We start from the raw sequence: 25,532 nt of genomic DNA on the forward strand, positions 1-25,532 counted from the left end.
GAAGTACCTTTCATTTGAAGTATTGATTGTAAATCTTGAACGTGTGGTTCTAAGAAAATATATTTTTCTATATAAAAACCTATTGGCCTGGAATTGTCTCTGAGTGTGTGTTCCTCATTTATTGCCTGTGTGTGTGTACAACAACACTACCCTCTGATAAGCCTACTGCTCGACCACACTAGCACAAAATAGAGCATTAGAATTATCTCTTTTTGCCACTATCTTACCTCTAAGGGGAACCCTTGGACTCTGTGCATGCTATTTCTTACTTTGAAATAGTGCATACAGAGCCAACTTCCTACACCGACCCATCTGAAATCCGGAGAGAGACCGCTCGTAGGTGACTCCTGGGTTCTTCTGCAGCTCCTGGACTTCAACTAATTTGCAGGAACTTCACCTTCAGGAGGGTGGGCACTGCCACCACCAGCACTTGGGCACCTTCAAGAGTGCTGGACTCTGTCCCCTTCCTTTGCAGGTCCTCCTCGTCTAGAATCCGTCCTAGGGTTCCACCGGTGGGGTCCATGGGTCGTGACAGCAGCTGGACAATCAGAGGCTTCCACTGACTTCAAAGAGTTCCTTCTCTCCCTCTGTATCTGGGTCCCTGGTGTAGGTACTCCTGTCTCTTCCTGGTATTCTTGGGTAGGTGCACTCGCCATAGATCCTCGTCTGCTGGTTTTCTCGAGGTCCAATGGGACGGGTCCTGAATACACTAACTCCAACCACTACTCCCTCTGTTAGTCTATGGGACAACTGGGTGGGTAACTACCTTGCAACTGGTTCCTGTGTACATGTGCTGTACTTAGCTCTGGTGTTTCTAACTGCCCCTAGCTAACTATCAAACTTCCTTTGGTTGAGGTCACTATTTCACATTCCATTTTTTAGTGTATGGTTTGTCACTCCCATAGGGCCCCATGTATTTTTATGCTATTTCTGATGATTAGTTAATGTCCATATTGTGAGTACGTATCTCCAAAGGGACATACACCAATGCTAGACTAGTAGTAGTGGTGGTGTAATAAAGTATCTTATATTTGTAACACTTGTGTGATTCTTTCTTGTGAGTTATTGCCTGACTACTCTGGTACTGCAAATGCTTAACACTCCTCCTGGATAAGCTTTAGGTGCTCGCCTCAGCTACCCCTAGAGAGCTTTTCTATCTGGGTACCTATTCACCATCATACGTGTGCACCATAAACTGAGGCAGCCTTCTCCAGTTTGTGTAATCCATCTAACAATTGTGTGCTCAGTTACCGGTTTTCCCATATTACTGTCTGTAAATAAGATAAATTGTTGCTTTGTCTTCCTGCTGGTCTTTGCCTTTTCAATATAGTACATTACTGCTCGTCTTGCATCCAGCGTGTGAAGTGCTCTCTATGCTTGATTTGTTGGATTTTGGAAACTTGGAATTTCTACTGTTCGATTTATATGGAAGTGTGAAACTATTTTAGGTAGGAACTGTAGATCTGTCCTCATGACGACTCGGTCCTTGTGAACTTGAAAAATGTGTCTCTTAAATTGTGAGTGCTTGTGTTTCATTCACCGCGCAAAGAGATGTTATGCAATGCAGTCGTTCGTGTGAGGATCTCTGATGTGGCCTTGTGTAAAGATTCAAAGGGTGCCTTAACTAACTGCGTGAGTACCACATTTAGATTCCATGTGGTGCAGGTACTTTCCTTGGAAGTGCAATTCCCTTTGCCCCTTCTAAGAAGCTTTTTATTACTGAGCAGTGAAGAAGCTTCTTCCTATATGACCTCTTAGGTAGGCCACAACTGCAGCTAAGTGAACTTCTAAGGACGCATGTGTTAAGTTGCAGTCTAGTAGGTATTGCATATTTTAGCACTGCTGCCTCTTTAGTATTTTTCCTTAATAAGGCCTTTTTAAGGAACAATAGATAGTATGTCTTCAATATAGCAATGTAGCATCTTGTTGTTGGCTTTCTTGCCTCTCTAAGAATGGCCATTATGTTCTCCGGTAGTTTTAGATGACCAGCTTCTAAGTCTTCAGGAGCCAGGCTCAAAAAGTCTGGTTCTGGGTGTGGCACTCTTCCGTTTTCCCTTGACAACAGGTCTTGTCATGACAGTAATTTCAGAATATTCTCTTGTGCTATTTCTATTAACTATGAAAACCATGTCTGTCTCATCTGTTGCAGGGCAATAAGTATTAGAATCGTTTTGGTCCTCAATGCATTTGTTAACCACTCTGTGCAACAGTCATATTGTAGGGGGTTGGAGGTAGCATATGAAAATATTCCTGACCAGTGTATCGAAAGAGCATTCCCTAAGGATTAGTGGTATGTGAAGCAAGCAGGCTCTGTATATCCTAAACCAAAATGAGGTATGGTGTGTACAGAGTCCAGAGTTGTGGTATCTTGACTGCCATCGGCAGTGTAGTTGTCTCTTGCAACGTAGTTGGCAGAGAAATAGGTGTTGACGATGGACCCGTCGTCAGTGTTGTCGACAAGGAACTCAAGATAATCTTCAACATCAATAGTGTAGCCATAGAGGCCATCGACGAGATGGACAATGTGGTAACTGTAGCTGTAGCTGAAGCTGCTGTATGTTTTCATTGTCGACAGTGCCAATGACAATGCCCTCATCGACAGTAGGATACTTGATGAACTGTCGGCAGATGGAGCTGAGAAAGGTTTTTTAAATGAGTGACTGACCTTTGGAGGAGGTGTAGACGGCTCGGAGGATGACTTCTTAGCATTTTTTCAAAGAGGTAGCAGGGTCTTTTTTCTCCTTTTTAGAAGATGATTTGCCCCCCTGAGGAGCTGTTGAATGACTGTGGCCCTTGTAAGGCCCATGAGTGGTCTTTTTTGAGGCCTTTCTGGGCTGCTCAGAGGAGGATCTTGAACGGGGTGATCTTTCCCTCTTTTGAGAATTTCCTAGAGGACCAAGAGGAATACTCGTTATCAGAATCAGAAACTGGCTCTGTTCTGGTCTTGAGCTTTTCGAGCCAGTTAGCAACCTTCCTTCTCCACCCTTCAATGTTTTTGTTTTAGTTAAAAAGGTAACGCACACCTTACAGGCAGAACGATCCCGGTAGAGGCAATAAATGCAGTTTCTGGTGATTTTTTTTTTTTTTTTTTAAATCACAGGTACGGCAGATACTAAAGAGACTTTACTTCTCCTTGTCTCACTGGATGAAGAAAAAAAAGGTCAAAGTCAGATTTTTTGTATGAAAGTGCTTTGGGAACCAAAGTAACACTTCCCCCAGTACAAATGTATAAGCACATATGACTTGAAAGTATCCCATTAGGAAATGAGTGAGAAGAGTGAAAAATCCAAAGCAAAACGTGCAGTAGAAAAATCTGAGCGACAGAAACTTCTCTCAGGAGTGCTCTGGAGGCTGAGGCAGCATGATTGGCTGACAGGCAGGTTTGGGATTTTTGTTTTGAAAGAATGTGATAGGTTTCAAAATTTAAGGGTCTAAGGCCTTCATGTTACATATTTATCTTGCATTACTATTATGTGGTACCTGGAACTCCCATCTCGACGATGGGGAATGATTCAAGCATGTGAATCTATGAAAGTTCCAATACTGGAGTAACAGACGAATCTCTGACAAAAGCAGCAACTTACTGTGCTATGTACATAAAATATTTTTCTTTGTATGATACATGTTCTTTGCAGCAGGCATATTAACCATCTGCAATACCTCAGATGAGTCAAAACTGCCACTAGATAAAACTCCCATCTCTCTCCAGCAGGTATTAATCACCAGAGCAGAGCTGGATGTACAAGTAACTTTGCTGTACTTTTAAAGCTGCTGCACAAATGTATTAATAAACACAAAAACACGCAGCTGGAGAATGCCTTCCTGCCGGCCCAGACCTGCAGACCCCCAGGGAATGTGTCACCGACTCCTGGGTGTCCACGGACCACAGGCTGGGTACCGCTGCACTAGATGGCAGGAGTATGCACAGCATGTGTACCTAAATCCACACATGCCTCGAGCCTGAAGTTATAATCAAGGACATTTGAGTTAAGAGACACCAATACCTAGCCAGAGAGGAATTAGATGTTATATCACCATTTTTAGTAGACAGTCTGAAATGTATGTTGCTATACTACTGACAAGAAGCTGCTATTAAGTGAAAGAGTTAAGAGTGAACCTAACTCTCAACAGGCAGAGCCACAGCAGGAAAAACCTTGAATGAATGTCTTTTTGAGCAACTGGCAACAGATATAAAACAAAGGCGAGTTGCAAATTAACCCCTAGGCATGAAAAATGCATTTTGCTGCACTGTAAAATTAAAAAGCATAATGTTTTGCAACAAGAAAAAAATACTTACAAAAGGCGGCATCATCCCCCTGTACTGAGGGAACTGCGGTGGCACGGGCTGAGGCATGCCCACTCCTGCTCTGGGCATAGCCTCATTCCCGCGGGAAGGGAGCTTGGGGTCCACGGAGCTCAGCATCTTCTCTGGCATCAGATCTTTGTTCTCCCCCTCCATGCCAGGTGCCGCATTTAGGCTCCGCCCACCTCCATCCCGCCAGCTCGTGGAATCTGCAAAAAATGAGCAGACTGCTTAATATGGACATAAAAGGTCAAGTAGTTGTCAAGCATCAGTTTAGACTGAAAATACATGGCTTCATGTTTCTAAATAAATGAGTTCAAACGAACGAGTTACTTACCTTCGGTAACGACTTTTCTGGTGGATACATTAGCTACCTGTGGATTCCTCACCTGATGAATACTCCCATGGCGCCAGCATTTGACGGAAATCTTCTTACTAGTCTCTGCACGTCGACGAGGACGTCACTTTAGCCCACGCGACGCCGTCTGACGTCATACAGGCAATAAGAAGTCCTCGCCGACGTGCCGATGACAGTACCAACATTTTTTACGTGCATGAGAATAATAATAATAACCCAATGCAATGAAAGAGCAAAGCAACATCTCTTAATATTGTAAATCACACAACATTGCAATAAAATAGCTATAGATTTAATATAACTTTTTTTTTTTTTTTTTTTTTTAAATAAATATATTTATACATACGAACCATGTATATACCCAATATATATATAGATTTATATATAAATATACACATATATACAAATATCATACATGCAAAATGTATTGCAACTTTGAATACCAAAAGGAGCACACTCAAGGATTGCTTGGAGAGACCAAAAAGGCAACGGGGAGGCGGGTGGGACCGTGAGGAATCCACAGGTAGCTAATGTATCCACCAGAAAAGTCGTTACCGAAGGTAAGTAACTCGTTCTTCTGATGGATACAACTACCTGTGGATTCCTCACCTGATGAATAGAGTCCCAAAGCAGTACCACGCCCGGCGGTGGGTGCCTAAATGGTCAAACCAAGAAATCCTGCAGCACTGACCGTGCAAAATGACCGTCCCTTCTGACCTCAGAGTCCAAACAGTAATGTTTCACAAAAGTGTGAAGGGACGACCAAGTTGCGGCCTTGCAGATGTCAACCACAGGAACACCCCTGGCCAAGGCCGAAGAGGCCGACTTAGCTCTGGTGGAGTGAGCTCTAATGCCCTCAGGCGGATCCTTCTTTGCCAAAGAGTAACAGATTTTAATGCAAAGAACAACCCACCTGGAGAGTGTTCTCTTGTGGACTGCCTTTCCTCTCCTCTTGCCCACGTATCCGACAAACAGCTGATCCTCCAGCCTGATATCCTTCATTCTGTCGATATAGAAGCTCAACGCCCTTTTTGGGTCCAGGCGATGTAGTCTTTCTTCCTCCTTTGAAGGATGAGGCGGAGGATAAAACGTGGACAAAGTGATTGTCTGAGCCAAATGGAAGGGTGAAACAACCTTCGGAAGGAAAGCAGCCTTGGTCCTCAACACCACCTTATCCCCATAAAACGTTATATAAGGGGGTTTAACCGATAAGGCCTGCAACTCACTCACTCTCCTTGCAGATGTTATAGCTACCAGGAATACTGTTTTAATAACCAAATACCTTAAGGGGCAAGAATGCATAGGCTCAAAAGGGGACCCCATAAGGAAAGTCAGGACCAAGGACAAATCCCATTGAGGCATAACGAATGGTTTTGGAGGATATTGATTCAGAAGACCTTTCAAGAATCTGAGAACAATAGGGGATTTAAATAACGATGGTTGGTCTGGAAGACAAATGAAGGCTGACAAGGCCGACAAATAACCCTTAATGGTAGCTACTGCACAACCTTTCTGCGCTAGAGACAGTGCAAAAGACAAAACATGTGACAGATGAGCATGTAAGGGATCCATCTGTCTCTCTCCACACCACATAACAAATTTAGACCACCTATTAGCGTAGATAGATTTAGTGGAGTGTCGCCTGGCCGCTAAGATAACATCCACTACATCAGGCGGGAGAGAGAAGGAACTCAGGTTGCCCCGTTCAATCTCCAAGCATGTAGGTGCAGACTCTGGAGGTTGGGGTGTAAAACCTGCCCCTGCGACTGCGAGAGGAGGTCTGCCCTGAGAGGGAGACGGAGCGGAGGGCACAGTGAGAGTTGGAGAAGGTCGGAGTACCATACCCTCCTTGGCCAATCCGGAGCTATTAAGATGACTTGGGCCCGGTCTTGGCGAATTTTCCTCAATACTCGAGGAATCAAGGGTATGGGGGGAAACGCGTAAAGCAACTGGTCGCACCAGGTTATCTGAAACGCGTCTCCCAACGCTCCCTGCATCGGATACTGGAGGCTGCAGAATAACGGGCAATGCGCGTTCTCCCGAGTGGCAAACAGATCTATCCGAGGAAACCCCCACATCTGGAAGATTAAACAGACTTGATCTGGATGGAGACGCCACTCGTGGTCTGCCGAGAATTGGCGACTGAGACTGTCCGCACGTACATTCAAGACCCCGGCCAGATGATTTGCCACCAAGCAAATCTGATGGTCCTTTGCCCAGGACCATAGCCGAAGAGCTTCTCTGCAGAGAAGGTACGACCCTACTCCTCCCTGTTTGTTTATGTACCACATCGTGGTAGTATTGTCCGTCAGGACCTGTACCGACTGACCACGAAGGGATGGGAGGAAGGCCTTGAGAGCCAAACGTACAGCCCGTAACTCCAACAGATTGATATGAAACACCTGTTCCTCTGGAGACCAAAGCCCTTTGATCTCCAGATCCCCCAGATGAGCTCCCCATCCTAGGGTGGAGGCATCCGTTATTACCGTGGCCACTGGTGGCGACTGCGCGAACGGCTTCCCCTGTGAAAGATTGTTGCCCGCAATCCACCACTTCAATTCCACAGCAGCATCTCTGGAGATCTTGACAGTACCTTCTAAATCTCCCTTGTGTTGAGACCACTGCCTTCGGAGGCACCACTGAAGAGCCCTCATGTGCCAGCGAGCATGCGTGACCAACAGAATGCAGGAGGCGAACAGACCGAGCAGACGAAGGACCTTGAGGACTGGAACTACCGCTCCATTTCGAAACATTGGAACCAATTCCTGAATATCTTGAATCCGCTGAGGCGGAGGAAAGGCTCGACTCAATGTTGTATCCAGTACTGCCCCTATGAACAGGAGGCGCTGAGAGGGCTCCAGGTGAGATTTGGGCACGTTCACCGAAAAGCCCAGGTCGAACAACAACTGGGTTGTTGACTGCAGATGATGCGACACAAGCTCCGGGGACTTGGCTTTGATCAACCAGTCGTCCAAGTAAGGGAATACTGCTATCCCCCTCCTTCTGAGCTCCGCCGCAACCACTGACATCACCTTTGTGAAGACTCGAGGTGCTGAAGTAAGACCAAACGGGAGGACCGCAAACTGATAATGCTGCGACCCTACCACAAACCGGAGATACTTCCTGTGCGACTTGAGTATCGGGATATGAAAGTAAGCATCCTGCAAGTCGACAGACACCATCCAATCTTCCTTGTTCAACGCCAAAAGCACCTGTGCTAGGGTCAGCATCTTGAACTTTTCCTGTTTGAGGAACCAATTCAAGATCCTCAGATCCAGGATTGGTCTCAACTGACCATCCTTTTTGGGAATCAGGAAGTATCTTGAGTAACAACCTCGACCCTTTTCCTGCTCTGGGACCAACTCTACCGCGCCCTTTGAAAGGAGGACTTGAACCTCCTGTTCTAGCAACAGGAGGTGTTCTTCTGAACAATAAGATGGGCGGGGCGGGATGAGGGGCGGGAACTCCCGAAAGGGAAGGGCGTAGCCTTTTCCCACAATGCCGAGAACCCAAGTGTCCGTTGTGATAGACTTCCACTTGTGGAGAAAACGCTGTAATCTTCCCCCTACAGGAGAGGAGTGAGTGGGAGACGGTGGAAGCCTAAGGCTGCTTCCCCTGCTGCACCCCTCCAGAGGACGAGGAAGAGGCAGAGTGCTGTTGAGAGGCTCCTCTGGTACGGACCCCACCCCTCCCCCTCCCTCTAAATGACCTATAGGGGAGGGAAGAGGCGGGTTGCTGGAACCTCCCCCGAAAGGAAGAGGAATAAGAGCCACGCCCAAATCCCCGAAACCTCCTGAAAACTCTAGAAGAGGCAGAGGAAGAAGGAGCTTGCAGTCCTAACGATTTGGCTGTGGCTCTGCTCTCCTTAAATCGTTCCAAGGCTGAATCTGCCTTGGCTCCAAACAGTCTGTCCCCATCAAACGGGAGGTCCAGCAGGGTCGACTGCACATCCGCAGAGAACCCTGAGTTTCGGAGCCAGGCCTGTCTTCTTGCCACCACAGCCGTGCCCATCGCCCTGGCCACCGAGTCGGTCGTGTCCAGCCCAGACTGGATAATCTGGGTCGCGGCAGCCTGGGCGTCCGAGACCACATCCAAAAGACCCTGGGGAAGCTCCGTGAATGAAGACGAAATATCATCCATCAGCGCATGGATGTACCTCCCCAGAATGCACGTGGCGTTGGTGGCCTTCAACGCCAAACTGCATGACGAAAATATTTTCTTGGACTGCGCATCCAGTTTCTTGGAGTCTCTGTCTCCAGGCACCGTCGGGAAGGAACCAGGCGCTGACTTTGAGGAACAGGAGGCTTGCACCACCAAGCTCTCCGGCGTAGGGTGTCTAGAGAGAAAGCCAGGGTCAGATGGTGCAGCTCGATACCTCCTGGCCACAGCCCTATGAACGGCCGAGGAAGACACCGGCTTCTTCCACACCTCCAACACCGGATCCAGCAAAGCCTCATTAAATGGCAAGAGAGGCTCAGCTGCAGCAGAGGCCGGATGCAATACCTCTGTCAGCAAATTCTGCTTTGCCTCTGCCACCGGCAAAGGCAGGTCCAAAAAGCTCGCTGCCTTCCTCACCACAGCATGAAAGGAAGCAGCCTCCTCCGTATATTCCCCTGGAGATGAAAGGTCCCACTCAGGGGAAGTGTCCAGCCCACTGGCTGTATCCAGACCATGCAGTCCGTCTCCAGAGTCCTCAATCTCTCCCTCCTCTAGGACTCGCTGGTACTCTTGCTCTTCTAAAAGACGGAGAGCACGCCTCCTCGAATGAAGTCTCTCCTCGATACGCGGAGTCGACATGGCCTCCGCCGACGTCGAAGAACGGCGCCGATCTCCAGAAGCATCTGACGCCGCGTCCGGCGCCACAGGCAGCTTCGGCGCCGAGGCAGGAGCCGATGGACCAACCGGAGTCACAAGGCAAAATCCTGACTTCGACGGAGGGGCAACCTCCGGGGCCGAAACATCCGAAGCCACCGGAGCGGCCATCGACGCCGGCACCGGCGCCGAGCCCACATTCCCAAAAGGGAGAAAGGGCATAAAGGGTGCCGGCCGAAGAGGCGCAGGATCACCCAACGAAAAGGCCAAGGGCCCCGAAGGACCAGCCGGAGCAGCTCCTGGAGCCATCTGCTGAAAGATGGTATACATCGCATTAAGAAACGCGGTACTATCGGCTCCAGGAGTGGGAAAAGCCGGATACTGGGGTGCCTGGATCGAGGGCGACCCCGACGCCGGCCTCGACGTCTGCGACGCCGGAGAAAACACAAGAGGCTGCACCACCTCAATCACTGACGCCTGACCAGGTGAAGTCGGTGACGCCGGAGAGGGCAACGGCGTCGATGGATGCGGCGTGACCGTGGGGCTGACCTCCCAAGTCCTCCGACGCCGAGCCGAAGGTGACCTCGAACGAGACTCCTTGCTGGAGTGGCGTCGTGAGTCTCTACGGCGCCGGGAGTCTCGGTGACGCCGGTGAGACCTTGGCGAAGAAGACTTCTTATGATGTTTCTCCTTCTTCTTTGACTTTGCCATGAATAACTTGGCCTCGCGCTCTTTGAGGGCCTTCGGATTCATGTGTTGACATGAATCGCAAGTCGAGACGTCGTGGTCGGAGCTCAAACACCATAGACAGTCGGAGTGAGGATCTGTAACTGACATCTTGCCCCCACACTCTCGACAGGGCTTGAAACCCGACTTCCTCCGAGACATTGTTACCGCAGAGAAGACTACGCAGCAGACAATACACTGTAACCACGAAGGTAACAGTAACTCCCTCGAAGATAACCGTTTCGAATGCACGGAAAAAAGGGAACTGTCATCGGCACGTCGGCGAGGACTTCTTATTGCCTGTATGACGTCAGACGGCGTCGCGTGGGCTAAAGTGACGTCCTCGTCGACGTGCAGAGACTAGTAAGAAGATTTCCGTCAAATGCTGGCGCCATGGGAGTATTCATCAGGTGAGGAATCCACAGGTAGTTGTATCCATCAGAAATTCTTTTACTGCTGTGGAGTTATCTGGTAATAACACCTTCTCTCCCAAGCCTGATAAACTAACTGAGGCCATTACACTGAGTGAAGCTACCTTTCACTGCAGTTTTACTGTAAGACGTAGAAGGGAGGTTGACGTGTAGCTCTCTAAATTAAGGATACATAGCTACAGTATATAAACCGGTGAAAAATTAATTACACCCAAATTACCCAAGTGGCATTGCTAAGGAGGTGGAATTTCTAAGGTATACATAAAGCTTGAACTACCTATTCAAACTTAAATCCAGCTAAGAATAAGCATTCTCAAAAAATTACCAACAGAAATGTATTTTAACAGGACAATTAAAAACACAGTATCAAAATGCTGAGGTATTTAGTCCAAAGGGGGAAGGTGATGAGACGGAGACTGAGAATTGTGCCAAAAGGCACTGAGAAACAAATAACTGTCAGCAGCTGGAAAGACGGAATAGTTTGCCATGCCTAGCCCCATAGAAAAACACCCTGGTTGTCAAAAAAACAAGTACGTTGTTCAAAGACCTTTAATTTTGTCCTGGTAAAATCTTACTTTATTGTTCACTGAGCGAAGGGACTTTTCTGCTGCAGTATAAGTGTTCTGAAAGGTTTTATGAGTGAGAGCTGATCAGGAAAACCATTTTGAGATAGTCAGTGGTAAAGGTTACTTGTTTCATTCTAAGGCTTTCCCCTGCTGCCACAGACAAAATGAACAGATACATATCAAGCAGTTGGTCTTGAAGCAGTTTGACCAGTCACCTCTTACACAAGGCCTTGAATTTAACCCAACAGCGAACATATCCAGACTTGGTGGAGAGGCAGAGAGCAGCCACCATAACATCCTCCCACTGCTTGTAGACCGAAACAACTTGTAGGAAGCTAGCCTGGTGTGTGGTGGGTACCCAAGGAACTTACACCTTATATCAGGTTCAGGTATTCCCTCTTAGTGAAGTGTAGGCAGTGTCTAGAAGCCAGGCTCTCTAGAGGTAGCTGTGGATGAGCAGCCAAGGCTTATCTAGGAGACATGCAAAACCACTTTAGTCACAAAGCACTTACACACATGAAAAAACACTCAGTTGTACAAAAATAAAGGTACTTTATTTTTGGGACACAATACCACAATGTACTAGGGAGGCAACCCTCCAATCGGAGTTAAGTAATATGCTAAATATATACAATAGTGAACAGTAATAGGCATAGAAAAGGGTAGAAAACAGTGCAAATAGCAGTAACCAATAGTGACCCTGCGGGGAGCCCAAACCATATACTAACAAAGTGGAAAGCAAACACAGGATCTCACCTAGGTAAGTGGAATGTGTAGAGGGGAGCTGGGAGTACCAGAAAACCACAGAAGTAACACAGTAACCCCCAGCGACCAGGAAAGCAGGAGTAAATCACTGGAAGTTCCCCAAACCACCCAAAAGGAGGAAAAAGAAGAAAAGAAGACAACCAGAAAAGACTGCAAGAAACCAGCGGTGGATTCCTGGAGACGAAAACCTGTGGATGGAGGGGACCAGCTCCAAAAGTGTCAGTGCAGTCCAGGTGGAGTAGGAAGTGCTACCCACCCAGGGGGTGCTGGAAGGAGTTGGTCGACCGTGAGGAAGAACAGGTCAGCACTGCAGTCCTAGAGGTGGAGAAGGGTTTCTGATGGATGCAGAAGACGTCTCATGCTGGAGTGAAGATTTCAGACAGGTGTCGGTGCAGGAATTCCACCAGCAAGCCTTGGCAGAGGCAAATTCGCAGCTAGTGGAAAAGTGGTGCTGCCGGGGCCCAGCAAGGCCCAGTAGGACTCACCCCAAGAGGAGGTGTCACAGGAGACCCTCAGCAACACAGAGGACCCACAGAAGCAGAAGCAGCACCCACAGGACGAGGACACAAGTCGCAGAAGGAGCCCACGCAGCACTACAGGAAGGGATCAAATGCCACAGGAGAACCACGCAAGTGGCTGTGCGTCGCAGGAAGGAGTGCTGCGGGCGGGACCAATACGTAGCCTGAAGAACTCTTGGAGATGCAACCAAGCCTTGGCAGCTGCAAGAGGCACTGTGCATTGAGGTACTGTCCTGCGTGGGAAGGAAAAGGCTTACCTTCACCAAAGATGGGCAGCTGGCAGAGAGACCAAGAGGACAACTCTGGACCACCACCTGTGATATATTTTTAAATTTAGGATTATTGTGCTTTTATATAAGGTTTTAGTTAATTGTTTTTTTTTTTTTTTTTTTTAAACTTAGGGCATTTTTTAGCTTAGGCTTTAACCACTTTCTACCGACAAGGGGAAGGTGTAGTGTAGCCATTTTTTAAAGTCGCTTTTGCATGTTTGCTTACAGTATTAGGCCTCTGTGCACTCTGTCCTAGATGCATTTTATTTAGCCTCGCACTGTTATTTTTCAATAACCAGTTTCACGGTCTTGTTTTATTTTCTTCTATCACACTGTTTAGCTTACTTCAGCACTGGAGTTCTCAAACAATACATTCTTGCTTGCTCTGTGCTTCAGTCAAGGATACAGTCTGGTACATTGCCGACAGACGTGGTAGAAGTTTAGTCTTTAGGGTTCGAAGAAAGTACACATTCTTACGTAGGGACGTTTCTTAGAACACCGGCGTGTTAGTTATAATAACACTCCCTAGTCCTGGTACATGTAAGAGGGAGATTCCGACCAGGGAACCACAACTAGACGCTGACTGCCCTGTTGCAGATGCTGATCCCGATCCCGATCACAGGCCTTTGCTCAGGTATGAGGGTTGATGTCCTCCACGGGGAACCTGAAAGGAAGTCTTAGAGCTTAACACGCTGTGCTCAAAATAGAACTTAGAAGAGAGAACGTAATCTATTAGCACTATGATAGTGTTATTCTTATGTTTCACTCTCCTCGTTACTATTTCAATCCTACTGTGTTGTATCGTTCTGGTTATTGTGGCTCATGCCTTGTTATCTAAAATGAGGTCATTTTACTAAGCCAGTCTTTAAAACTCAAACTGCCTTTGTCATTTATATATGAGACCACACTGTGTATGAGAGAACTGGTTGGGATCTGAGTGACCACGACTTCCCCCACACTGTGAACGATCCTGCCACCCAAAAATCCAGTAGTCTCATTAGGATAATGAGAGCCTACGCAACAACCCCACCTATGAGGATGGTGATATCACCAAGTGGTTCACAGCCTTAGAGAGAGCCTGTGTGTTCGGAGATATTAACAAAAATAACTGGGGCTCTTTACTTTGGAAACCGTTCTCAGGAAAGTGCAGCGATATACTTCTGACACTGAATGAGGCAAATGAAAGAAACCCAAACTGAGAGATTTAGGCGCACTACTGAACAGTACATAATAAAATTCAGGCAGACTCGAAAAGCCTGGAGTAAATTCTGGGTTGCTTTTGTGGACTTCTCAGAGAAGACACTAGGTAGCTGGTTAAACTAATAATGTGAATTATTATGAAGGGCTTTATAATTTAGTTAAGAAGAGCATCTGCTAAAGTAATTGTGTGCAGGAGGGAGAAGTTACAAAGATTCCTGGTAGATCTAGGTCCACTTTCACTTCAAGAATTGGGGAAGAAGACCACTGGGTCAAAACAAGGGTGACTAAAACTTCCACAGGTGAGGGAGACCACAAAAAGGAGGCCAAAAATCACTCCCTATCCCCCCCAAGGGAAAACAAGGAGTCTACTAAAGGCCCTACAAAAACCTGCAAAGGAGGGAGGATCCCAAGACTCTTCCCAACCAAAGGGCTGGTAAAAGGGCAAAAATTGGGATTGCAGAAAGGCTTGGTGCCATGATTGTAAGGCCAACTGGCGATCTAACATGTCCCAGCAAAAATAAGGCCTCTAGTGCACCCCCAGTAAATGCAGTGGTAAGTCTCCAGATAAGATTTCAAGTAAGCCCTCACCAAATCAGTGAGCATACTGAGGCAACTTTAGTCTCAGAGGATGGGGTGGATGGAGCTGCCCTGGATGTCTGGCCAAGTAACCTGGAGACATACAGACAACAGCCACACATCAATGGTGTAAGGAAATGCCTCCCTGGCATGGTTGCCCCCTGACTTTTTGCCTTTGCTGATGCTAAGTTTTGATTTGAAAGTGTGCTGAGGCCTGCTAATCAGGCCACAGCACCAGTGTTCTTTCCCTAACCTGTACTTTTGTTTCCACAATTGGCACACCCTGGCATCCAGGTAAGTCCCTTGTAACTGGTACCCCTGGTACCAAGAGCCCTGATGCCAGGGAAGGTCTCTAAGGGCTGCAGAATGTCTTCTGCCACCCTGGGGACCCCTCACTCAGCACAGACACACAGCTTGCCAGCTTGTGTGTGCTAGTGGGGATAAAAAGACTAAGTCGACATGGCACTCCCCTCAGGGTGCCATGCCAACCTCACACTGCCTACAGGGATAGATAAGTCACCCCTGTAGGAAGTTGGCTCTGTATGTGCTATTTCAAAGTAAGGAATAGCATGCACAGAGTCCAAGGGTTCCCCTTAGAGGTAAAATAGTGGTAAAAATAGATAATACTAATGCTCTATTTTGTGGTAGTGTGGTCGAGCAGTAGGCTTATCCAAGGAGTAGTGTTAAGCATTTGTTGTACATACACAAGACAATAAATGAGGTACACACACTCAGAGACAAATCCAGCCAATAGGTTTTTATATAGAAAAATATCTTTTCTTAGTTTATTTTAAGAACCACAGGTTCAAATTCTACATGTAATATCTCATTCGAAAGGTATTGCAGGTAAGTACTTTAGGAACTTCAAATCATCAAAATTGCATGTATACTTTTCAAGTTATTGACAAATAGCTGTTTTAAAAGTGGACACTTAGTGCAATTTTCACAGTTCCTGGGGGAGGTAAGTTTTTGTTAGTTTTACCAGGTAAGTAGGACACTTACAGGGTTCAGTTCTTGGTCCAAGGTAGCCCACCGTTGGGGGTTCAGAGCAACCCCAAAGTCACCACACCAGCAGCTCAGGGCCGGTCAGGTGCAGAGTTCAAAGTGGTGCCCAAAACACATAGGCTAGAATGGAGAGAAGGGGGTGCCCCGGTTCCGGTCTGCTTGCAGGTAAGTACCCGCGTCTTCGGAGGGCAGACCAGGGGGGTTTTGTAGGGCACCGGGGGGGACACAAGTCCACACCGAGATTTCACCCTCAGCAGCGCGGGGGCGGCCGGGTGCAGTGTAGAAACAAGCGTCGGGTTTTCAATGTTAGTCTATGAGAGATCTCGGGATCTCTTCAGCGCTGCAGGCAGGCAAGGGGGGGATTCCTCGGGGAAACCTCCACTTGGGCGAGGGAGAGGGACTCCTGGGGGTCACTCCTCCAGTGAAAGTCTGGTCCTTCAGGTCCTGGGGGCTGCGGGTGCAGGGTCTCTCCCAGGCGTCGGGACTTTAGGTTCAAAGAGTCGCGGTCAGGGGAAGCCTCGGGATTCCCTCTGCAGGCGGCGCTGTGGGGGCTCAGGGGGGACAGGGCTTGGTACTCACAGTATCAGAGTAGTCCTGGGGTCCCTCCTGAGGTGTTGGATCGCCACCAGCCGAGTCGGGGTCGCCGGGTGCAGTGGGGCAAGTCTCACGCTTCTTGCGGGGAGCTTGCAGGGTTCTTTAAAGCTGCTGGAAACAAAGTTGCAGCTTTTCTTGGAGCAGGTCCGCTGTCCTCGGGAGTTTCTTGTCTTTTCGAAGCAGGGGCAGTCCTCAGAGGATGTCGAGGTCGCTGGTCCCTTTGGAAGGCGTCGCTGGAGCAGGATCTTTGGAAGGCAGGAGACAGGCCGGTGAGTTTCTGGAGCCAAGGCAGTTGTCGTCTTCTGGTCTTCCGCTGCAGGGGTTTTCAGCTGGGCAGTCCTTCTTCTTGTAGTTGCAGGAATCTAATTTTCTAGGGTTCAGGGTAGCCCTTAAATACTAAATTTAAGGGCGTGTTTAGGTCTGGGGGGTTAGTAGCCAATGGCTACTAGCCCTGAGGGTGGGTACACCCTCTTTGTGCCTCCTCCCAAGGGGAGGGGGTCACAATCCTAACCCTATTGGGGGAATCCTCCATCTGCAAGATGGAGGATTTCTAAAAGTTAGAGTCACTTCAGCTCAGGACACCTTAGGGGCTGTCCTGACTGGCCAGTGACTCCTCCTTGTTGCTTTCTTTGTTCCCTCCAGCCTTGCCGCCAAAAGTGGGGGCCGTGGCCGGAGGGGGCGGGCAACTCCACTAAGCTGGAGTGCCCTGCTGGGCGGTGACAAAGGGGTGAGCCTTTGAGGCTCACCGCCAGGTGTCACAGCTCCTGCCTGGGGGAGGTGTTAGCATCTCCACCCAGTGCAGGCTTTGTTACTGGCCTCAGAGTGACAAAGGCACTCTCCCCATGGGGCCAGCAACATGTCTCTAGTGTGGCAGGCTGCTGGAACCAGTCAGCCTACACAGCTAGTTGGTTAAGTTTCAGGGGGCACCTCTAAGGTGCCCTCTGGGGTGTATTTTGCAATAAAATGTACACTGGCATCAGTGTGCATTTATTGTGCTGAGAAGTTTGATACCAAACTTCCCAGTTTTCAGTGTAGCCATTATGGTGCTGTGGAGTTCGTGTAAAACAGACTCCCAGACCATATACTCTTATGGCTACCCTGCACTTACAATGTCTAAGGTTTTGCTTAGACACTGTAGGGGCACAGTGCTCATGCACTGGTACCCTCACCTATGGTATAGTGCACCCTGCCTTAGGGCTGTAAGGCCTGCTAGAGGGGTGTCTTACCTATACTGCATAGGCAGTGAGAGGCTGGCATGGCACCCTGAGGGGAGTGCCATGTCGACTTACTCATTTTGTTCTCACCTGCACACACAGGCTTGTAAGCAGTGTGTCTGTGCTGAGTGAGGGGTCTCTAGGGTGGCATAAGACATGCTGCAGCCCTTAGAGACCTTTCTTGGCATCAGGGCCCTTGGTACTAGAAGTACCAGTTACAAGGGACTTATCTGAATGCCAGGGTGTGCCAATTGTGGATACAATGGTACATTTTAGGTGAAGGAACACTGGTGCTGGGGCCTGGTTAGCAGGGTCCCAGCACACTTCTCAGTCAAGTCAGCATCAGTATCAGGCAAAAAGTGGGGGGTAACTGCAACAGGGAGCCATTTCTTTACACAAGCCCCCCCCAGCCCACAGGCCAGGAGACTCAGCCAACGCTGGAAGAGTCTTCCTAGTCTGTCAGGCGAGGAAGAGTAGAGGAAATGGCTGGTTTGTTGCAGGGCCTACTCTGCCTTACATCCTCCTGTTCAGGTCATTCCCTCTGGGGAACTGACCCACTTCCACAGTGATAGGACCTAGTCTGAACTGCCTCTTGTCTGTGCTTTTTATGTCTTCACCCATTCTCTCTATTTTGAGGTCAGAGGTATCCACCTCTGCTAATCTTATCTTAGCCAAGGTCACCCCTAGCTTACCCAAAGAGGTTACCCAGAGCTGGAGTAACCCCACCATGACCAACAGGGTCAGGGGGCCTAACTTGTTATTTGGCATGGGGTCAGACCACCATGCCAAGGATAGTGCAGCCATAAAGGCTAACACCCAGCAGAGGCCACTGACAGCTGTCAGTGCCCAGAACCACACCTTTAGCTCTTCACCTAAAAGGGAAGGGGCTAAGTTACAGGCTTCTTTGGGTTCAGGTTGCCTGTCTGCTGTATTGGAGTGGGGGGTTACCACATCTTGTAGTGAACACCCTTCTTCCACTCTTTCTTCTGTTAGCTGAGGAGCCACCCACTCAGGTTTAACAGTTGCCTGACTAGCCAGGACTTCTTGTGGGTCAGGTTGGACTTTATCAGGGCCATTTTTGGAGTTCTCCCCTACTGGAGCAGAATCTCCCTGGCTTGCTGTAACCTTGGCTAAAGGTTGTCCACCCTTCCTACTCTGTTTTCTTTTCTTCTTCTTCTGGGGCCTGCTTGCATTTACTGCAGAGGCAGGACTTCCAGAAACCTTGGGAGAGGACTGGCACTGGACCAGTTCCTCTCTTGAGCTCTGACTAACCTCTGGGTAGTCATTTCCAAGGAGACAATCAAGGGGGAGGTCTGTACTGACTACTACCCTTCTCCAGCTAAGAGTGCCACCCACTTCTATGGGTACTAAAGCCACAGGCCTCTTAGTGACCCTGTCTAGGCTAACTCTTACCCTGGCAGTCTCACCTGGGATGTACTGGTTTGAGAGCACCAGCCTGTCATGCACAATAGTGTGACTGGCACAAGTGTCTCTCAGGGCAGTGGTTGGGATTCCATTCACCAGTAGGTGGTGGAAGTGTCTACTTCCCTCTGGAATCTCCAACTCACCTGTTGGGCCCTGTTTCCAGTTGAAGGCTAGGAAGACCTCCTCATCTGAGGAGTCATCTCCCATGGCTACACTGGTTACCCCAGGAATTTTGTTCTGGGGTTTGTTTTTGGGACAAGAAGTGTCCTTGGTGTGGTGCCCAGACTGTTTACAGTTGTGGCACCAGGCCTTAGTGGCATCCCAGTTCTTACCCTGGTACCCACCTTTGTTTTGGGTTGTGTCTTGGGGCCCACCCACCTGTTCTGGTTTTTGGGGGCCTACAGAGGACTCTTTTTCTTTGTTTCTAGTGTCACCCACTTTCTCCTGGGGAGTTTTTGTAACCCCTTTCTTTTGGTCACCCCCAGTGGAAGTTTTGGTTACCCTAGTCTTGACCCAGTGGTCTGCCTTCTTTCCCAATTCTTGGGGAGAAATTGGACCTAGGTCTACCAGATACTGATGCAACTTTTCATTGAAGCAGTTACTTAAAATGTGTTCTTTCATAAACAAATTATAAAGCCCAACATAGTTACACACTTCATTTCCAGTTAACCAACCATCTAGTGTTTTTACTGAGTAGTCTACAAAATCAACCCAGGTCTGACTCGAGGATTTTTGAGCCCCCCTGAATCTAATTCTATACTCCTCAGTGGAGAATCCAAAGCCCTCAATCAGGGTACCCTTCATGAGGTCATAAGATTCTGCATCTTTTCCAGAGAGTGTGAGGAGTCTATCCCTACACTTTCCAGTGAACATTTCCCAAAGGAGAGCACCCCAGTGAGATCTGTTTACTTTTCTGGTTACACAAGCCCTCTCAAAAGCTGTGAACCATTTGGTGATGTCATCACCATCTTCATATTTTGTTACAATCCCTTTGGGGATTTTTAGGATGTCAGGAGAATCTCTGACCCTATTTAAGTTGCTGCCACCATCGATGGGACCTAGGCCCATCTCTTTTCTTTCCCTCTCTATGGCTAGGATCTGTCTTTCCAAAGCCAATCTTTTGGCCATCCTGGCTAACTGGATGTCCTCTTCACTGGGGCTATCCTCAGTGATTTCAGAGGTGTTGGTCTCTCCTGTGAGGGAACCAGCATCTCTGACTATTATTTTTGGAGTCAGGGTTTGAGGGACCCTGTTCTCCCTAGATAGGACTGGTAGGGGGGAATTGTCCTCCAAGTCACTATCCTCTTCCTCTGAGTTGCCACCCTCAGAGGGGTTGGCCTTTTCAAACTCTGCCAAAAGCTCCTGGAGCTGTATTTTGGTAGGTTTGGGGCCCATTGTTATTTTCTTTATTTTACAGAGTGACCTTAGCTCCCTCATCTTAAGATGGAGGTAAGGTGTGGTGTCGAGTTCCACCACAGTCACATCTGTGCTAGACATTTTGCTTCTAAAAGTTGGAATACTTTTTAAGAATCTACAACTGGTTCTAGAATCTAATTCAAACTTTTACAAACTTTTAAACTCTAAAAGAAATGCTAAACAGGGACTTAACACACAAGGCCCTAGCAGGACTTTTAAGAATTTAGAAAACTTTTCAAATTGCAAAAATCAATTTCTAATGACAATTTTGGAATTTGTCGTGTGATCAGGTATTGGCTGAGTAGTCCAGCAAATGCAAAGTCTTGTACCCCACCGCTGATCCACCAATGTAGGAAGTTGGCTCTGTATGTGCTATTTCAAAGTAAGGAATAGCATGCACAGAGTCCAAGGGTTCCCCTTAGAGGTAAAATAGTGGTAAAAATAGATAATACTAATGCTCTATTTTGTGGTAGTGTGGTCGAGCAGTAGGCTTATCCAAGGAGTAGTGTTAAGCATTTGTTGTACATACACAAGACAATAAATGAGGTACACACACTCAGAGACAAATCCAGCCAATAGGTTTTTATATAGAAAAATATCTTTTCTTAGTTTATTTTAAGAACCACAGGTTCAAATTCTACATGTAATATCTCATTCGAAAGGTATTGCAGGTAAGTACTTTAGGAACTTCAAATCATCAAAATTGCATGTATACTTTTCAAGTTATTGACAAATAGCTGTTTTAAAAGTGGACACTTAGTGCAATTTTCACAGTTCCTGGGGGAGGTAAGTTTTTGTTAGTTTTACCAGGTAAGTAGGACACTTACAGGGTTCAGTTCTTGGTCCAAGGTAGCCCACCGTTGGGGGTTCAGAGCAACCCCAAAGTCACCACACCAGCAGCTCAGGGCCGGTCAGGTGCAGAGTTCAAAGTGGTGCCCAAAACACATAGGCTAGAATGGAGAGAAGGGGGTGCCCCGGTTCCGGTCTGCTTGCAGGTAAGTACCCGCGTCTTCGGAGGGCAGACCAGGGGGGTTTTGTAGGGCACCGGGGGGGACACAAGTCCACACCGAGATTTCACCCTCAGCAGCGCGGGGGCGGCCGGGTGCAGTGTAGAAACAAGCGTCGGGTTTTCAATGTTAGTCTATGAGAGATCTCGGGATCTCTTCAGCGCTGCAGGCAGGCAAGGGGGGGATTCCTCGGGGAAACCTCCACTTGGGCGAGGGAGAGGGACTCCTGGGGGTCACTCCTCCAGTGAAAGTCTGGTCCTTCAGGTCCTGGGGGCTGCGGGTGCAGGGTCTCTCCCAGGCGTCGGGACTTTAGGTTCAAAGAGTCGCGGTCAGGGGAAGCCTCGGGATTCCCTCTGCAGGCGGCGCTGTGGGGGCTCAGGGGGGACAGGGCTTGGTACTCACAGTATCAGAGTAGTCCTGGGGTCCCTCCTGAGGTGTTGGATCGCCACCAGCCGAGTCGGGGTCGCCGGGTGCAGTGGGGCAAGTCTCACGCTTCTTGCGGGGAGCTTGCAGGGTTCTTTAAAGCTGCTGGAAACAAAGTTGCAGCTTTTCTTGGAGCAGGTCCGCTGTCCTCGGGAGTTTCTTGTCTTTTCGAAGCAGGGGCAGTCCTCAGAGGATGTCGAGGTCGCTGGTCCCTTTGGAAGGCGTCGCTGGAGCAGGATCTTTGGAAGGCAGGAGACAGGCCGGTGAGTTTCTGGAGCCAAGGCAGTTGTCGTCTTCTGGTCTTCCGCTGCAGGGGTTTTCAGCTGGGCAGTCCTTCTTCTTGTAGTTGCAGGAATCTAATTTTCTAGGGTTCAGGGTAGCCCTTAAATACTAAATTTAAGGGCGTGTTTAGGTCTGGGGGGTTAGTAGCCAATGGCTACTAGCCCTGAGGGTGGGTACACCCTCTTTGTGCCTCCTCCCAAGGGGAGGGGGTCACAATCCTAACCCTATTGGGGGAATCCTCCATCTGCAAGATGGAGGATTTCTAAAAGTTAGAGTCACTTCAGCTCAGGACACCTTAGGGGCTGTCCTGACTGGCCAGTGACTCCTCCTTGTTGCTTTCTTTGTTCCCTCCAGCCTTGCCGCCAAAAGTGGGGGCCGTGGCCGGAGGGGGCGGGCAACTCCACTAAGCTGGAGTGCCCTGCTGGGCGGTGACAAAGGGGTGAGCCTTTGAGGCTCACCGCCAGGTGTCACAGCTCCTGCCTGGGGGAGGTGTTAGCATCTCCACCCAGTGCAGGCTTTGTTACTGGCCTCAGAGTGACAAAGGCACTCTCCCCATGGGGCCAGCAACATGTCTCTAGTGTGGCAGGCTGCTGGAACCAGTCAGCCTACACAGCTAGTTGGTTAAGTTTCAGGGGGCACCTCTAAGGTGCCCTCTGGGGTGTATTTTGCAATAAAATGTACACTGGCATCAGTGTGCATTTATTGTGCTGAGAAGTTTGATACCAAACTTCCCAGTTTTCAGTGTAGCCATTATGGTGCTGTGGAGTTCGTGTAAAACAGACTCCCAGACCATATACTCTTATGGCTACCCTGCACTTACAATGTCTAAGGTTTTGCTTAGACACTGTAGGGGCACAGTGCTCATGCACTGGTACCCTCACCTATGGTATAGTGCACCCTGCCTTAGGGCTGTAAGGCCTGCTAGAGGGGTGTCTTACCTATACTGCATAGGCAGTGAGAGGCTGGCATGGCACCCTGAGGGGAGTGCCATGTCGACTTACTCATTTTGTTCTCACCTGCACACACAGGCTTGTAAGCAGTGTGTCTGTGCTGAGTGAGGGGTCTCTAGGGTGGCATAAGACATGCTGCAGCCCTTAGAGACCTTTCTTGGCATCAGGGCCCTTGGTACTAGAAGTACCAGTTACAAGGGACTTATCTGAATGCCAGGGTGTGCCAATTGTGGATACAATGGTACATTTTAGGTGAAGGAACACTGGTGCTGGGGCCTGGTTAGCAGGGTCCCAGCACACTTCTCAGTCAAGTCAGCATCAGTATCAGGCAAAAAGTGGGGGGTAACTGCAACAGGGAGCCATTTCTTTACAACCCCTCTAGCAGGTCTTACAGCCCTAAGGCAGGGTGCACTATACCATAGGTGAGGGCATAAGTGCATGAGCACTATGCCACTACAGTGTCTAAGCAAAACCTTAGACATTGTAAGTGCAGGGTAGCCATAAGAGTATATGGTCTGGGAGTCTGTCATGCACGAACTCCACAGCACCATAATGGCTACACTGAAAACTGTGAAGTTTGGTATCAAACTTCTCAGCACAATAAATGCACACTGATGCCAGTGTACATTTTATTGTAACATACACACCAGAGGGCACCTTAGAGGTGCCCCCTGAAACCTTAAACAACTACCCGTGTAGGCTGACTGGTTTTAGCAGCCTGCCACACTCCAGACATGTTGCTGGCCACATGGGGAGAGTGCCTTTGTCACTCTGTGGCTAGTAACAAAGCCTGTACTGGGTGGAGGTGCTGCTCACCTCCCCCTGCAGGAACTGTAACACCTGGCGGTGAGCCTCAAAGGCTCACCCCCTTTGTTACAGCACCCCAGGGCACTCCAGCTAGAGGAGTTGCCTACCCCCCCCCCACCCCGGCCACGGCCCCACTTTTGGCGGCAAGGCCGGAGGAGATAATGAGAAAAATAAGGAGGAGTCACTGGCCAGTCAGGACAGCCCCTAAGGTGTCCTGAGCTGAGGTGACTCTGACTTTTAGAAATCCTCCATCTTGCAGATGGAGAATTCCCCCAATAGGGATAGGAATGTGCCCCCCTCCCCTCAGGGAGGAGGCACAAAAAGGGTGTAGCCACCCTCAGGGCTAGTAGCCATTGGCTACTAACACCCCCAGACCTACACACACCCCTAAATTCTGTATTTAGGGGCTCCCCAGAACCTAGGAACTGAGATTACTGCTGAGCTGAAAAACCCTGCAGAGAAGACTGCTTTGGCCCCAGCTCTATCGGCCTGTCTCCCCACTTCTAAAGACACTGTTCCAGCGACGCTTTCCACAGGGACCAGCGACTTCTGAAGCCTCAGAGGACTGCCCTGCATCTAGAAGGACCAAGAACTCCAGAGGACAGCGGCTCTGTTCACCAAAGACTGCAACTTTGCAACAAAGAAGCAACCTTGAAACAACACGTGTTTCCCGCCGGAAGCGTGAGACTTGGCACTCTGCACCCGACGCCCCCGGCTCGACTTGTGGAGAACAATCACTTCAGGGAGGACTCCCCGGCGACTGAGAGACCGTGAGTAGCCAGAGTTGACCGCCCTGAGCCCCCACAGTGACGCCTGCAGAGGGAATCCCGAGGCTCCCCCCTGACCGCGACTGCCTGCTTTAAAGACCCGACCCCTGGTAAAGGCACTGCATCCGCAGCCTCCAGGACCTGAAGGATCCGACCTCCAGTGCAGGAGCGCCCCCCAGGTGGCCCTCTCCCTTGCCCAGGTGGTGGCTACCACGAGGAGCTCCCCCCCACCCCCCCTTTGCCTGCATCGCTGAAGAGACCCCTTGGTCTCCCATTGATTTCAATTGAAAACCCGACGCTTGTTTGCACACTGCACCCGGCCACCCCCGTGCCGCTGAGGGTGTACTTTCTGTGTGGACTTGTGTCCCCCCCGGTGCCCCACAAAACCCCCCTGGTCTGCCCTCCGAAGACGCGGGTACTTACCTGCTGGCAGACTGGAACCGGGGCAACCCCATCTCCATTGAATCCTATGAGTTTTGGGCACCACTTTGACCTCTGCACCTGACCGGCCCTGAGCTGCTGGTGTGGTAACTTTGGGGTTGCTCTGAACCCCCAACGGTGGGCTACCTTGGACCCAAACTTGAACCCCGTAGGTGGTTTACTTACCTGCAAAAACTAACAAACACTTACCTCCCCAGGAACTGTTGAAAATTGCAGTGTCTAGTTTTAAAATAGCTATATGTCATTTATGTGAAAACTGTATATGCTATTTTGCTAATTCAAAGTTCCTAAAGTACCTTTCATTTGAAGTATTACTTGTAAATCTTGCACCTGTGGTTCTTAAAATAAACTAAGAAAATATATTTTTCTATACAAAAACCTATTGGCCTGGAATGGTCTCTGAGCGCGTGTTCCTCATTTATTGCCTGTGTGTGTACAACAAATGCTTAACACTACCCTCTGATAAGCCTACTGCTCGACCACACTACCACAAAATAGAGCCTTGGACTCTGTGCATACTATTCCTTACTTTGAAATAGTGCATACAGAGCCAACTTCCTACAAATGGGATTAAGGTTGAAGCAATGAGAGACACTAATGCCAGTGTTGCCATGGTGACTGAGCAACTGGTGTATTCAGATGAATATATGACTGCTGAGACATATACAGTCCTCAAT

General features: G+C 48.8%; 1 protein-coding gene across 6 annotated transcripts in view; it reads right to left on the reverse strand.

The window, feature by feature from the left end:
* Window positions 1-25,532, reverse strand: part of PRRC2A (proline rich coiled-coil 2A) — a 1,008,219-nt gene that overhangs the window by 819,832 nt on the left and 162,855 nt on the right. For all 6 annotated transcript variants that reach the window (XM_069237153.1, XM_069237152.1, XM_069237151.1 and 3 more), the window contains exon 7: window positions 4,298-4,512. In XM_069237153.1, the coding sequence (XP_069093254.1) occupies window positions 4,298-4,512 (215 nt within the window). The remainder of the gene's footprint in view (window positions 1-4,297; window positions 4,513-25,532) is intronic.

Source organism: Pleurodeles waltl, chromosome 6 (assembly GCF_031143425.1).
Source record: "Pleurodeles waltl isolate 20211129_DDA chromosome 6, aPleWal1.hap1.20221129, whole genome shotgun sequence".
Lineage (NCBI taxonomy): Eukaryota > Metazoa > Chordata > Amphibia > Caudata > Salamandridae > Pleurodeles > Pleurodeles waltl.